At 35.9% G+C, this 17,071-nt stretch overlaps 1 protein-coding gene across 2 annotated transcripts in view; it reads right to left on the bottom strand.

Annotated features, from left to right (window-relative positions):
- The window catches only part of GPATCH2 (G-patch domain containing 2), a 123,531-nt gene that overhangs the window by 3,966 nt on the left and 102,494 nt on the right, over positions 1 to 17,071 (bottom strand). For both annotated transcript variants that reach the window (XM_048057480.2, XM_048057481.2), the window contains exon 9: positions 12,571 to 12,653. In XM_048057480.2, coding sequence (XP_047913437.1) covers positions 12,571 to 12,653 — 83 coding nt within the window. The remainder of the gene's footprint in view (positions 1 to 12,570; positions 12,654 to 17,071) is intronic.

The following is a 17,071-nucleotide window of genomic DNA, read 5'->3' on the forward strand; positions in this document are numbered from 1 at the left end:
AGAACATGTACCCCCTTGCACAAGTCTACCAATACACAGACAAGATGGCCCAGATGTCTCATCCTATAAAATTACTACGCCAAGGCACACCATAATGTCACAACCATCTTTTCATTCTCAGCAATATTTATCAATGATCAAGATCTCTTTCAATAAAACATGATAAATATTTTTGATTAAACAACTACAGCTGCAACAGAGAAGATACAAATAGGTGGTCTAAAATTCTGAAATTCAGCTATAGCCTTACACAGTTTCTCTTTTATTAAAGATGCAACATATGTTTAATATATCCATCTTTATTTTTTGGTATTTTCAGTAACATTCAATGCTGTTTACGGGTTTCTTCTTATACAATTGAGATCTCAGAAAAGCTGTGCACACACTACAGAAGAGATTGTCAGGATTGCAAGTATAATGTAACAGATTCATTTTCTTATGACTACAGCGTAAAGAAATGTGAATGTCAAATTATAAAGCTGTTTTTTCCCTCATCAACCAAGATCCTCAAGCTAGACTTTTGGAGATGATGCATGGATAAGCCTTCCCATATGTAGCTGTCTTCCATGAGGAATACAAATGATATTTGTTTCAAGAATTTGCAGTAAAACTTAACGAGTTACACCATACAAAATTTTAAAAAGTGATGAAGCTTTTGAACTAACATGAGCTTTTTTATACAGGCAGCTGTTTTTTCTTTTCAGCTTTTTTCAACACGTTCCTTCCCCCTGATAATAGAACAACAGAACTCACCACATGCCCAGCTTCAAACATTAACTATTTAACTTTCTACCTACTTATTCTGGCATGCTACTTTTTAAAAAATACTGTAGGAGGAGACCATGGTGTTGTGCTTTTGGAGACCACGAAGTCTTCAATCAAGTATTTACTACTGACAAGCAGCTGGCTCATTGTTATATTAACTTACTAAACAGGAACACAACAAAAGTTGAACAAGCTCTTCTGAAAAACCTCATTTAACACACAAACAAAATAAAACAAAGCCCCACAGTGGAAACCCCACACACAGACAGAGGGTCAAAAGGAGAGGTGCATATTAAAAACCTGATAGTGATTGAGATGATGAATGTACAGTACTCAAGCACTATTCACTACAGATCTGTTTAGATTCAGCAAAATGGTGGCCACATGAAAGGTAGGCAGCTTCCAAGCATCTCGGTCCCTGAGTCAAAGAAAAAGGGAAACGTACTGAGAGAAGGCATCCTTTAATACTAGTTTGAAGCTATGCTTAATGCTAGGCTTAAAATAAAGGCTTTTAAGTCAGACGACTCCTGTCCCCGAGAGGGTTCCTCTTGAACTGACCAGCACAGAATTCAATGACCAAGACTTCCTTTCTTTTCAGGCCCCCACAGGCAGAGTCAATTTTCATACAGACAACTCCCTGACACTGCCTGGCATACACAACACAGGCTTTGCAACCTTCTTAGTTATACTTTCTAGCTCAAAAAATGGTGAAAAGAAGAAAGGCTACCATTCAACAAAAGTAAAGGTAAAACCTCACAAGCAAAATCCAGGAAGCGCGTTTTGGTCTACTCTTTAGAACTCCTGGTAAGAAATGGGATGTGGTTCCAGTGTCTGTGGGACAATTAATGGGGGAACTTCCAAGGAAAGATCCAAGAGATCCACCAAGCAGTAAAGAACAAAGATACGAGTATATTTTATAAGTATTGGGAATATTAAATGATTCGTAATGCTGCTTAGCAACAAAGAGAAATGCTGCTAGGATGGCATGCAAAGCACAGCTTGAGTAAAAAAAAAAAAACAATTTTTTTCATTACCCTATTTGGAGGAAAACCCACGGACTTTTTTCCTGCAAAATATATACCTTCCTACATGAATTTCAATTCTCAGGACATCCAGAGCAACCTCACACAAAAGATATATGAAAGAATAATCTATACCATAACATGTTATTTAACAAACTCATCTTTCTATTTTTGACATTCTTTGACATAGGTTGGTTTTTTTTTTCTTCCTGTAACTAACAGTAAAATTGGAATACTTTTTGTTTTTACAGATATAAAGTGCTTCTAAAATGTATATAAAAATTCTTTTTTACTCCACTGTGCATACTTTTCTATTTCCTGTTAGAACACTAAGACTTGCCCTGAAGCCTTCTGTTTTATTCTTACACTTTGCCAATTTCTAACAAAAAGGAAGAGAGCAGAAATCACCATAAACTTGGCTTCACAACTCACTTTTGGGCAAACAATCAAACAGCGTCCACTGTCTGAAGGATACTGTGATTGGAGACTTTGTACAACAGCAAGAATAAGGCAAAACCAAAAAGCCACCCAACTTGCCTATTTTGTGGGCATGTACATTGACTAATTACTCTTTCATGAAAATAAGGTAGATATAGATAGCTTTTATTTAAAGTCTGAAAAAAGGTTTAATGTATGCAGGACATTCTTTTGCAGTAGAGTCAGTTTTTATCTAAATATGTATCTACATCTGTCTTAAATTTTTCAAATGATGTATGAAAATTGCAGGAATGTTAATTTGTAATGTAATATTTTACTTGAGTGAGAAGAATATGGACAGCTGTATTCATAACTGCCCTTTTCCTCCATTCCATGGCCAACGAGCAAACAGAAAAAAAAACAACCTTGCTTCTTTGATTGCATGATGGAAAAGAGCTCTTAAAAATCATGCTACACTGTTTGTTATTCCCCTGACCCTCATTCCTATGCTTTGGGCTTTCACTTTCTAATTAAAATCAGTAATTGTCCTTGTAATATTCATCTTCAAGTTCAGTTTTTAATTCATGCCCATGGCGCTTCTTGGACTAGCCAGTAGGCCCTTTTAAAGAGAATAGTCCAAGCACACTGGCCTTGAAAAGGGCTATGCTACCTCTGGGATGTGTTCAGTCTCGACCCACCCAGGAGCAAGAACAAAATCAACCCATTGCGCCATCCCACAAAAAATAACTACACAACATCGTATTAAGCAAAAAAGCAGGGATGCCTGTTTCTAAGTTTATTGCTGTATGAGGTTTAGTGGTGTTGCAGGAGTTATAAGGAAGTCTTTGTAGTAACAATTTGTTGGAATTCCCCGTGCAGAGCCTTTTCTTTTTACAGACTGAAAAGTCTTAGCAACCTTAATAATCTGGTTCCCGATCTACCAGATGCTAAGTCTGGACGCAGGAGTGGTTGCCGTTATACAAGTGAGGAGCTAACACTGAGGAACAGCAGCTTGCTTGAAATGATAGCACTGTAAAATTCCTCCACTTGCATCCCTTCACATCACAATACCAGCAATACACCTCGGTGTACACGAATGGGTGTACTTCAAGGTCTACATTTATTATGCATATGACCTTACATACACGGAACATGGTACCTATGAGAAGGAAGAAGCAAAATTAGCAAGTGAAAACCAAGAAGTCACTGCATTTGTTTAATTTTGATATGATATTTATGGTGGTATTAAAGGCAGGCTTCAATGAAAAATAAAAGTATGCAATTTCTTCTTAACAGCTGTTGAGACAGGTATGTCCTGGTTAAACAGTACACTAGCATTCAGTGCCATACCCTTGATTTTACAGTGATTGCCATGAATTAATTTAATTCCATCTGTAAGCTAAAATCAGATCAGAGGTCTAATGCTGCTGCAGGCTCCACATCTGTTTAATCATTTTTGGATACAACAGCTTGCAAAAGTTCAGGTTTTAAATTTGCTTCATATTTAAGAAACAATGTTACACCAGTGTACAACATCCTCAGCAGGAAACAAATGAGCCTATGTACAGTTTTTATCTGACAGATCCATTGTATTTGAAAAATGCTTCTTCTAAAATACTTAAAAGCTCACCAATTAAGTTATCATTTATTATAGAATAATAAAGGAACTGTGACCCTATCAACCATTACTATGACAATATTTATTTGTATGGTCCAATTTCTGGATAAGACTAACATCAAGTATGTTTGGTTTAAATTGGGGTGAATAAAATCAGAGCATGACTAGGTTCAATCTCTTAAATAACCCTTATTTGAGAAAATGCTTTTTTTTTTAAAAAAAATATATATTTTTATTCCAGCTGGAAGAAACAAATGAAGGCATACTGAAGTAATCTCTGGATGCTAAACTATTTTTGATGTTAAGAAAATGTTTTTTTAAACAGTTCTGAGAAAATGACACTGTACAGAAATATAGTCTTGGCCTTTCATCTTTCTTTTATATGATTAAGACCTGGGAGTAGAACAGCAATGCCTTTGCAGAGCATACCACAACTATTATTTCCTCTTCTATCGCTCCCAGCAGCCTTAAATCCTTTAAATCCTTTCCTAGAAGGATCTCTTTTTGCTTGGGTAATTTTTGCAATACATGGCCTGCTAACCCTTACCCCCTACCCTGGATCTCACTTATGTCTATCACAGCAGAGTCAGTCTTTCTACCTCAAATCTTCCAAGGAGCATTGTGGATGGTAATTCACTTGCGTAATTGGCTCAAGAGATGAAAATCTTGTATCTGCCTCTCTTAGCCACTAATCTATCCAGCTGACTGCAAGCCTAATTGGCAGCTTGTTTAGTAATTTGGCTCCTAAAGTGTTGTATTGATGTTGGATAAACAGCCAATGGAAGGCGAAACGATACATGCTGCTTCACTTTAAAAGCTAGTGCACTTTCCCCCTCATTTTCTGAATGCATTTAATATTCCATCTCTTCTTTTTCTTTGCTGATTCCTCACTAGACAGATGAGCTCAGAACAGTAGGGACTGATCTTGATACACAATACATTTTAGAAGGAATGTAATCAAAATAACATGTCGCTGTAGTGCATCTTTTTTTTTTTAATGCCAGTTCTCTCTAACAAAATGGGAATCAGACTGCCTAGATACTTAAAACCGTTTTGGATAATTGTACAAAGTCAGCAATGTGACATAGTTGACAGCCATACTGGTACTTTTAACATCAGTACCTCTAGTGTTTTTCACAATTCAGTATACTATAGCTGCATAAATAATAAAAAAAAATCACTTATGAAAATACCATATTATTTAGCTAAGTATTTGAGATTTGATTTTTAGACCAGACTTTTATGTATGCTTCACACTGAGGTATCAAACACTGTGTCTAAAGAACAATCTTAGAATAATTATAGTCCCAGTTAAAGCTTGCGCTGTATTCTGCTCTAGCTGGCACAGTGTTAAGAACAGCAGAGAGGACAGAGTCGGAGCCTCAGTAGGTGCTGGAAACCTCCACACCTACCCAGCAGTCACAGCACAACACTGTTAATGTCAGCGCTGCCAGAGTTTCATTCCTACTGCCCCACTGCTGGGTGTATTAAAGGAATGGTTGCATAATTGCAGCATGGATAGATGCATCCTTCCCTGCACTATAGACCCTAAATTTTATATTAATTTCCAACCTTCCTGATGTAAATCCACACACTGATGAAAAGTCAGACACTGAACTGGTTTAACTGGTCATGTCTAGCACCACAGTTCACTTCGAGCTGGGCTTCCAGGTGTTCTTCCCCTCCCGTGCTCTATCAGACCACGCTGTGGGTAAAGTACCTCTTGCCTATTCAGTCTTTACTAACATTGGCTGGAGAAGGCCAGAATTAGTAGAATCCCATTTATTCCTTGGTAAAGGTAATCTCTTGAAATTCGAGCCTGTCTTTTAACTTGGGTCCAAATGGGGTCAGCTTCACTCCCCAACTATACTGACAGAAATACTCACTAGACTTCATTTCAGAAGAAGCGTTTCCACCAGGAAGCATTCCTAAATTCTGCTCAATACACCTAGAATTTACAGCAAAATCGCTCCCTTCTAATAAGCGTTCCCTGACTTTTCTGAAAAGAACTGTAACCCTGCACTGAATCCCACAGGGGAAGAACTTAAACCACAATAATATTCTCCAAATGGACAGCTCGGTTATCATTAATTTCAGTGCAAAGATTGAGGAGTAAATGGATATTAGGACTACACCCATTATGGTAGCTATAACTGATCTTAAACCAAATTGGGATGGAGTTCCAGGATACTGGAGGTATTGGGTAATAGGCACTTCTATTGCCTTTCTGTGCCTATGTGGTTTGGAGTATTATCATCTGTCAAACTAAATATAAAGATGAAGATTAATTCATTAAAACTAGGCAAATACATCTGCATATTCATATGTATATGTATATATATATATATAATGTATTATATAATGTATTACTACAGGTTAAATAAGCATTTACCTATTTATTAGGGCCCACGCCTATTCTGCTAAGTAGTACACAATAATAAATGCGAAGAACAAAACCAAAGAAACTGAGAACTTTACTTAGACTTCTGGCTAAAATACATGAGATGATAATAGTACTTAAATGACTCTCGTTTTGGAGGGCTTTCTAATAAAATGAAGATCTGGGAAGACACTGAATTACCCCATTCCAATTGAACTACATAAAAATTAAACCACATCCTGCAAACTGCTTTGCCATGGATCTCATCCACTCTCTTTAAAATGTAATCCTGTCACTTACATAGCCAGCAACACTCCCTGTGTTGGTAATGAAGACATCAGAATGCAAATCTTAGGCATGAAATTTGCCTTGGCAATGTCAAGATATATGTTGACAATAAAAAAATCAAAATTTCCTCATGTTGTAGTGGAAATGAAAGGTGAAAATTTTCTTTATGGAATCTGGAGTATTACAGGTATCTATGACAGCTTTTGTCAGAAACTTTTCTAACCAATCACAAAGCTTTTATAGAAAAACAAAACACGAAAGTCCAAAGTTCTTACTCAAAAAGTAAATTGCATGCTAACAAATCCTTAGGAAATGTGATTTTTGCATAATCTATAGCAGGTCTATTTGCAGCACTGATCCCTACTCCTTCAGGAGGGAGAAAAAACAGTCACCATTAACTAAGAGGTTGCTGTAGAGACCTGGGATAAGAAGTTACACTGACTGAGAAAAAACTGCACCTATTTCCTCTGTGCATATTTTAACTCCCAAACATTTCCTGGTCGAGAAAAGTCCTTTGGTATCAACATAAAGGAGGGTGACAAAAGCGTCATGTGCCACTTTTATTGGTTGAGTTCTAGGAATATAAAGTGTTGCTCATTTCATTAACTCTTCCCCGGTAATTTGAAGGATTCCCTAAAAAAGGAATCTTATATTAAATGGGCCTGAGAAAAATATTTTCCTCTCATAACCTGCCCTTTATTTACACGATGAAACAGGTCATCTATTATGTGCATCAGCCCATATGGAAAAGGCGATGATTGAAAAAAAAAACACACTGCCAACAAAAAAGCATGTAAAATGGAGGTGGCTTCTCTGTGGGGCACCATTTTTTTTTATGGTACCTAGTGGAGAAAGAACAGAACTTACTGAGCACCTGGAGGATGAATATTCCTATTGACACCTCTCAGCTTCATTGAAAGTTATGTCTTATGCATACAATCCCCTAATGAGACATATCTTTGGAACTTGAAAAAGCCAGGCTTAGCCTTTTTCTGAGCAGAAATTTCTTAAATACTGTCTTTAAGGGCACTGGTGATATTCTCTGTTAAGACGGTTTACGATTCTTGAAGGTGAAGTCCAAAAGGAGGTGATCTGAACGCTTTCCACAGCCAGAAAAAAACAGCTATCTTAGGAAAGACTCCCAGAGTCATTTGGAGAATTATTTTTGAATCTTTTGCATTTTGGGAGAAGAGAGCATGTAGAAAATACACATACAGTCTTCTGCTGATCTGAAAGGTTCTTCTGGACTTTGTATTGGCTGAGCGTAGAGCCTGAAGAATTCTGTCTTCTCTCCAACTTTTCTCTATATCATAAGAAATTCCTTAGCAAATTCCCAGTATAAACTTAGTTCTTGTTGCATTGTGGATCTTTTCTTCTGAAGTTTGCTACTGAACTCTCCTCATTACTCTGGTGACCATATGAAAGGGACCCTGCCTGAACTGATGACCTCTGTTCAACATTAAAAGTCTTTTGCTCTGCATGGACAGTGGTTTCAAATACTGTATGGCACTCCCTGATCTTTTAATTTTTGAACTGATTCAGAGAAACAATATGATACCAGAAGAGAAACGAAACGGAAAGTCCCTAAAATTCAATCTCCTGCAGAAATCAGTTCAAAAAAAAAAAAAAAAAAAAAAAAAAAAGTATCAAGGAGTATCCATATGCTGGAAGATTAAGCAGCTAGGCTTTGTACCCCAGAAAGGACCTTGGTAGACCAAGGAGAAGAAATGCAGTAAGGTGAAGTGTTCACAACAAGCCAGTGTTGTATTGCTCTGTGAAAAGTGATTTCTGTCTATGGAGTTGTACATTTAGATGGAAAAGCAATGAATCAAACTAGAAAGAAAGTAGGCATAAAATAGTTTGGCTAGCGTTTTGGAAATTTACTGCCAGTTCAACCAAGTCAGCAAAAGTTTTCCCTTTCTTTGCAACTATCTCAGGAAGTTGACCTTCACTACAAACTTACCCTCAGACACCTCTGTTATCACACTGTAATCACAATCTTTTTCAAATCATCATTTTGGTACTGCAGATATTCAGGCCTGATTTTTAATCACTGACATATTAAGCATCAGCAAAATAGTTTGCTTAGCTGTTCCGTTGGCAATTTTTAAAAAGGAATGAAAACATGTACCCTTTTGATTACCTTGTTAAAGTGAGTCATGATGGCATTATAGGAGTGTTCAGTATTTCTACTGTAATTAAGAATCTGTCATATTTTTCATTAAAACACATTATTTAAAATGAGACACTTAGCTTGGTCATTTCAGTCTGTACCAGCCTGAAGGGTAGCAACGCAACATGCCATCCAGACAAAGATGTTAACATCTGGAACGTGTTTTTCATAAAAATTATCAGTCTTAGTTAAGTTGCCCATAAAATGCACAATAACATACATTTTTTAACGAAAAATCTTTGCATTTTAACTACAAAAAAGCTTTATCTTTTTTGAAATAGATTTGGCAGACTTTCTTCCTGCTCCAAACCATGAAGCACACTAATGTAAATATCAGAAAAAAAGATTGTTTTCAAATAGAAATAAATGTTTATTTGTAATGCATACAAGCAAAACTTAAACTTTTTAATTCTGGATCCAACTTTCTACACTCTGTAAATTAAGTTATTAACATCCCACAGATGTCAAGCAGAATTTGCACACCAAAGAAAATTTCCAGCAAGCAAGATTTAGAGGTTTCTAATTAAAAAAATAAAATAAAAAAAAAAATCTAAAAGGTCCTGGGGATTGAACAGGAGTGGGTTGAGAAATAAAGCTTGCACAGAAGATGACAGTCACTAGGAAAGGAACTGGGGTGAATGCATACACAGTATGTGAACATGGCATCTGAAATTCTGTAGCATCTACTGGCTTGATATGAGACTTTAACTAGGTAATCTAAGATGTTCACTGAAATTACTGTAAGCATTCCTAATGCATGCGTGTCAAGTATAAACAATACTTTACTGAGAATGTCCTTTCTCTTGCATACAAATTATGATTTTTTTTTTGTTTTGTTATTATTTTCATTGGTATTGGAAGCCAGTTTTGATAGCGTTATTTCCATGATAATTTATTAGCTTGCCTAAGAGTTTTTTTGCACAAACTTGAGGGCATTGTATTGCTGCAATGAAATATGTCAGGGTGTCATCTGAAATTGCTCTACTGCTCAGGTAGCTGGAGAGGGTATAAAGTCATTGAGAATGACCTGGCCCCAAAACTGACTGCTGAATCACTGAAATAATATTGATTTCATGGAAGAAACTGTGCAAAAAAGTATATTTTCATAATGTATAACACTTGATTCTTAAAAGAAATTGTAGGAAGTAAACATTTTTTCCTAGTATCTTATTTAGTTGATAAACCAATTATCTATCTAAGCTCTGGTAACACACAGATGGGGCTTTATCAAGTATCCAGAAATCAGAATATTTATTTTAATAAAATAAAAAAAGCCAGAATAGGACCCTACCGTCTCAATACTGTCAGCTCCTAACAATCCATACCTAATATTATCTCCCATTTTCTTCATTGCTTTTCAACACAGCTTTTCTTCACCTTTACAAATGACATATCTCAAACTGTAAAATGCACTGTGCTGCTCAAACTTTCTTGCTTCAATAGTTTCTCATTGCTGTACAAGTAAATCTACATCCTTTGTTACTAATATACACAAACCTATTGGTATGTGACTTTGACTCCAGGCTGAGAACAGGCTATAAATTTAGAAATCAATATCTAACTCTATCAATATTCATTTTACTTTTTCAATACAAAATACAAAGGTGAAAGAGCAGTAAATAAGCTGGAGTACTGAAATAAATTGGGTGTTCTTGTCACAATTAATAAATGTTTAACCAATAACACTGCTTGCTCCATAAGTCTATAGCTCTGTAAGATGTCTGAAAGTAGCAGGTGCTACCCTTGTGAGAATCAAAAACAGAGAACATATTTCAATACTTCATCGGTATCACCAGTCATTCCTCCTGGTACTACCGAAGCTAAACATTTAAATGACTATTTGCAAAACTGCAGAGCACTACAGGAATTACTGTACCCAGTGTCATTTTTTTTTTCAAAAACCACAGGATTTTGAAAATACCTTTTTTTTTTTTTTTTCCTTTAGTGGATTGGCTTATATTAGGTGAAACTTTACTAAAATGTAGCATGTGCAGCTCAAGAAAAAAAATGCAGTTAATCACTCATTTACAGACAGCCTTTCAGGTTTCACTATGATGTTAAATATGGAAGATTATTAACTTCTATTTTCCAACTGGTGTTCAAGTAAGCATATATATTTTTTTCTCTTTCTTTCAAGAAAAAAGTTTATCTACAAATTCTTTTGTATAAAATCTACTTCTTCTGTTCCTATACCTTTGCTAAAGCCACTGAAAGGAGAATAATTCAATAATAAACATAATTGTTCTTTTTATCCTTATTTCCAGATATATTTCCAATTCTACCCTGTTCCTTTCATAAAATGGTATAAAATATTGACACGTACAAACAAACAAGGCCCATAACAGTTGAACAATAATTTAGTTGTAGCAAGATTACTAGTGAAGAGAACTGCAATTTATAAAATGTTACACATTACCTACGCATATGTAAAAGTTTACTCAAAGTTTACCAAAGTTTATATTTGCTTAAAAATTTACAGTGATGAAATGCAGAAAAAAACTTGTATGAGTACACAGTAAAAATCCTCCTTCCTTCTGTAAAGAGCAAAATTGAAAAAGATTACCTTGAACTTGAAAAGAAAATAACCCTACATACTAGTTAAAAGGTACCTCATATGATACCTTTACCCACCATTATTCTCTGTCACCCTCCACATAAAAGAAAGTCTTAGAAATTCACAACCTCTGAAATTGTGAATATATAGATACATAACACTGAATATAATATATTTGCTTTAGTATCAAAATATTGGCTTTGCAAAGTTACACAGAGGAACCAGCTTGTAAAATAAAATACTGAACGCTGAAAGCCCAAGGTAAAATGAGTAATAAAATGAATTTCATGATACTTCATACCCTCTTAGTACAAAATGACATCCTTTAGTACTTGAAAGTTGTGAAGTGAAAATCACCTTGTAGAAATAATTATATTATTCTCTCTTCAGCCATTAAGTATTTTTCTTTCTCACTTCACATATGTTCAGAGTCTTAGAACCTGACCCAGACATTCTCTTTTTCCATACTGCTGCCACTAAGGTGCTTTAATAACATTTTTAATATTATTCTTGGTCTGTTTCTGCCACTGAGGTTTAAAACAATGAAATTTCAGGAGGGGGATTTCAGCCGGAATACAAACACTAGGCTTCTCTAAAGAGAGATATCTAGAATATATTTGAAGATGCATTGCATGTGTTGCTATAATATTTGATATACGACTACCATGTGCAATCCAGATTTACATATTACCAATATAGAAAAAACCTCACACAGACACACATGCAGTCTAATCCTTCCAGTATGCACAGATATAATTAATACAAACAAACTGACAAATGTCCTATAAATCACTGCTAGGTATTGAAAAAGTCATTTCACAGCTGTGACATCAGCAAAATACATGCAATGGTTGTGACCTCGCATCTGTAAAAATCTTTCAGAAATGTGCTTGCAAGCTGCTTCCTATTTAATCTACAGGACTGATTTTAAAGCTTATCTCCACATTTTCAATTGTTTGCCCAAGAATTCACATCCTGTTTTTATGGTATAGGATACTTATTATATTCATATAAATTCCTCATAGAAAAAAATATACCTTATGTCTTCTAACCTGTAATGCTTAAACAGACATGAGCAGTAATTTTTACTGCCTGTGATTCTCAGTATATGAAAAAAAGATTCTTTAAAGTAGTGCTATGTTAAATAGATCTAGAAATTGGGAATGTCTGAGGGAGAACTAAGAGTATATTTCTTTCTTTAACTCCATTAACAAGAAGTAGGGATAGGACAAATCTGAAGTTACATAATAAGTTACTGAATTTACCCAGCGTTTCCCTGAGTCACTGACCTACTGCTTTGTATTTACAGATTTAACACTGTGTTTTGTGTTCTGTCCCACTGAAATTGGTTACCTGTGGGTCCTGGCAGGGGAGCAGCTTTCCTTCTCCGTTTGATGTCTCCCATGCACAATGATCCTAAATGCACACTGGTTTGCCTGCAAGTAATTATAGGAGAAAACTATTAACAAAGGAAGAAAAATGTCACATAAATACACAGCTTGTATAATCTGAACCTATATCAAAACATTCAGCCAAGATGAAGTTGCACAATGAAGCTACCAATCTTGTTTATATCGAAGCATAATTATGTTTGTTGACAAGCGCTCAGTATCTAAATGCAGCATCATAAATTGTTCCTGGAATGAATAATATAAAAGGAATGCTTTTTAATTTTCAAAACTGGTGATCTTTCTAGCTCAACATAAAACAAAAACACTGTTGCTCCTGACAGGAAAATAGCTAAGATTAATTATCTAAAGAGATCACAATATTGTTGGTAAGCTATCAATTGGCTAGTAATGCCTAACTGTCAGAACAACATTTATTACAGGAAAAGTATTATCAATTTCTTTTAAGGTAAGATGAAGAATGAATGAGAAAACATGAAACAGTAAACTCTTCAAAGGTATATGAAGTCAACTTGTAGCACACCAATTTGCCATTTCCTAATTCGTTGGCTAGTTGTGAGAATGATATAACAGAGCACATTATCCAGTATGCACATTAAACAATTATGAATTTAAACTTTAAGACTGGAAAATTGGTGGGGCTGTAGAAGCTGGCAGACAAGCACTTATTACACTCCAGCCAGGTATTCACAGTCAGGTACCACAAAAGAGGGTAAATTTGGAATTTCCAAATATTGAATTTTAGGAGATAATCTTAAAGGAGAATTTTAGTAATGATTTTTCTTACAGTAGTGTGCAATCCCTGTAGAATGGAATATATGTAGCCTGCATTTTTTTTTTTTTGTAAAGAACTAAAACAGAAAAGGGAAAAAATGGAGTAATTTGTCACACTTTTAATGTTTCCATAAATGTTATTCAAAACCATGAACTTTTTACCACAGCAGCGTGGGTGAAAGTTGGTAAAACGACAAGCTGAGAACTGCATCTGATAGTCTACTGTAGCACAGTAATACTCTGTCACTCAAAGGATCTGGTTTCAGGGTGGGTATATGACCTATCCTTTACTTCATTTATAAACATTTTTAAGCTGTGCTGCATCTAAATGAATAGCAAGTGTTCCTGTATGTTGAGAGACCTCAGATCTGCTCAATAATGTAAAGAGAGAAAACAATGTCTTGATAAAAAAAAGCAATGTACAATCTTCTACATATTTAAAAAAATACAGTAAACTAATAAGAATGTACTTCAGTGCTTTTATTTAAATAGTAAAATATGCCAGTAAGAAAGATACACACAGAAGTGCACTCTAGCTTCACTTATTAAGTCAACTATTTCAGCACAGATTTCTCTTACTTTAAAACAAATTTTTTCTTCCTTAGAGTTCTTCTAAGCTGAAACTGCATCTGATTTTAACATCCAGAAATTAAATGCAGTACAACCAGGATACTAACGTGGTGCTAAATATCAGTTCTAAATTCAGAAAGAAATCAATAATTGTAACTTTTCCATAACTGACTGTACAATAAAGAAAATTAATATTTAAATAAAATATGGGGGAATGAATATTTAAGGGATGTATATAGCACTGATGTTAAACCCGCAGAATAAGTCATGTGGTAAATGATATGTCAAACACTGCGCAACTCTGTGTTCTCTGTTTGGAATGAAAAAGGGAGAAAGTGTCCAGGAATACAAGCAGGATGAAAGATAAAAATTAATAAAGTCAGGCAATTGAACCTGAATACCCAAGCTACAGGAGTAACAGCTAGCAGCATTTGAGTTATTTTACCCAGAATTGATTATCTGTTACACTACATTGAGATATCTAGATTATTGATCTGTAAGATTATGGTACTTGGGTCTCCCCACTTTTCCTCCAGGCACACCAAATAGAGTTGCAACAAATAACACTAAGTAAGGACTACTTTGTTATTGTTGTCACCCTTCATGTAGAACACAGCAGTTACTTTTTAATTTAAATCAATGAATGTCTGAAAGGCAGCCTTGTTCCTTCAGCCTAAATGAATCATTCGTCTTTGCAAAGCGCAGCAACCCGATCACCGGACAAGGTGAGAGTGGGTATTTCTTTGTTGTTGTCGAAAATACCATGTGCCACAAATAAAGAACAATACGCTACAGCCCCAATTAAGCTTTGTCAAATCCATTTTTATGGCCGCTAACATCAAACCTCAGACTAACTCTCAGTGCTAAAGCTGTGTTGTTTACTTTCACCAGGTCTCACCGTCTGATCTGCGCTGCTGGTTCAGATTGCAGCAAAACAAAAAGCCAGGGCTTTTAAGAGGAAGAGACAAGAACTATCACAGTTATTGAACTGGCAGGTTGGATGAAATGAAGCATTATACTTCAGCCACACAGTACGTTTTGAACTGTTAGTAATGGAGGTATTAGAAAGCAGGGAGAACTCTGACCCTCAATCAGGTTAAGTTCAGCATTATGTTCCTTAGCATTAAATCAGAAGAGCGAGGATTACAGAAAGGAATATAGCTATTTGCCTGACTTCTCTCTACTTATCCCTAGCTTGCTTCTAGCTATCGTTTATAAATAGTACTCTGGAGGGAAGCTAGGCATTTTATTAGGGAAAAAATAAAACTTGTTAAGACCACCTTGCCTGAAAACTTGGCTTTTGACGTGCTGGTGACAGGGACTGGAGCAAGCAGTGTCAAATGGAATAATTTTTAAGGAACGACAACAGGAACTTGTCGCCTCATTGTATGCATTTACAAATAGAGGCTTTCCAGAGTATTAGGCCTAGTTAAAGCTGCCCTCTGGATAAAAAGTGTTCCTAAGCAGCCTCAGACAAGCTTGGGAGACAAACAGATGTGACTATGGTCCCTGGCGTTTGGCAAGAACACTCACTGTCAATAAGAAAAATATGAGCATGGACAGGGCATCAGCTGCACCATGGTGGAGCAGGCCTGCAAGTGTCACAGCCGCGGCAAACTTGTGGCAGGGGGGAATCAGAGGGCTGCAAAAGCCAGGCTGGTGTGAACTTATGCTAGCATGCCAGGAATTGTTGTTGTTGTGTCATGCCTCAACATATTAAACAAAAACACCGGAAAAACTACTGTCAATTTTTATTTATTTATTTAAATCTCGTGTGCTGTATTTAGATTCTCCATTCTATGTGGTAAATAAGAGCCTCAAAACTGAAGACAGACTGGGGAAGGCACTAACAGCAAAACAAACAAAGAAACAAAAACCTTTATGGAAATAATAAACATAATGAAAAGTAGTTTTGATACAACAAATATGTTTCTCCTCTGTAGATAAGCAATGTCATGCAAAGCAATTCACACACATCTATACATTGCTGTGACAAACATTCACTCTGACAAATTTTACTTTCTTCTTCTTAAATAGTTGTAGCCTCCCTGCAATTTCTTTTTTCACGGTACTTGCCCTTGCTATGGTAACAAGCCAAGAATTGTCTCTTCAAACTCCCCAAATAATTCTATCCATGCCCATGCAACACAAACTTCTCTTTTTCCATAACTGTCAAAGCTCAAGAAGAAAGTATTTTTGATGAGTGCCTTTTTTTCCTGCTGTTACATACGTTCACCTCTCCAAAACATTTCTAGTAGGTTATTTCAGATTTTTATCTAACCCGACCTTTGCAGCCAATGGACCGTTTGGTTGCATCCCCCAAACAAACTGCTGTGGGATGGAACCTACAGCTGCACTGTTCACTTGGCGATCCGCCTTGTGAGCAACTGAACTCAGACAGTGGTTCCTAACTATCTCATTAGTAATTATCATCTTTGCTGCTGTTGGAGTTAGAAATTCTCCAGCCCAGTCTCTGAGAAGGCCTGCAAAGACCTGGATCTATTAACACTGACATTCCAAGTGTAAAGAAAGAAAGAAACAAACAAAAAACAAAACAAAACAAAAAAACAACACAACACCCAACATAAAACAAGCAACAACAAAACAACAACAAAACCAACCCCAACCCCTCTCCCCGAAATTAAAAAAAATCCTAATAAAATCCAATAACTTATCCATAGTCTCTTCAGAAAGAAGAAGTGAAGATAGTGTTACATAGCAGGTAGCTTCATATGTACTAGTACAACGGCCTTGTCATGACTGTCATCCCATTTGGGGGAACTCTGTGTACTAGTGCATTAAAAACAAAATATTTGCATGTTTATTTTATATGTCTCATTGTAAGATGTCTGTTGCTCACTTTACTCTTTCTGCTTTTAGCAGCTGTCACTTTCCTTGCAAGCTGCAATGCTTTGATATCAGAGCAGTTGCTTTTGTTAATGCACTGTAATTGTGTTCAGCAGTTACAACGTCATTGAACGCAAGCTTCATCTTGTCCCCCAGTATATTTACTGTCAAACCATTTACCAGACTACACTATGACATTGCTAAGATAACTTGTAAGTAATGGAGACAATGGTTTTATGCTCTGTGTCAAAAAT

This window comes from Anser cygnoides, chromosome 3 (assembly GCF_040182565.1).
Source record: "Anser cygnoides isolate HZ-2024a breed goose chromosome 3, Taihu_goose_T2T_genome, whole genome shotgun sequence".
NCBI lineage: Eukaryota > Metazoa > Chordata > Aves > Anseriformes > Anatidae > Anser > Anser cygnoides.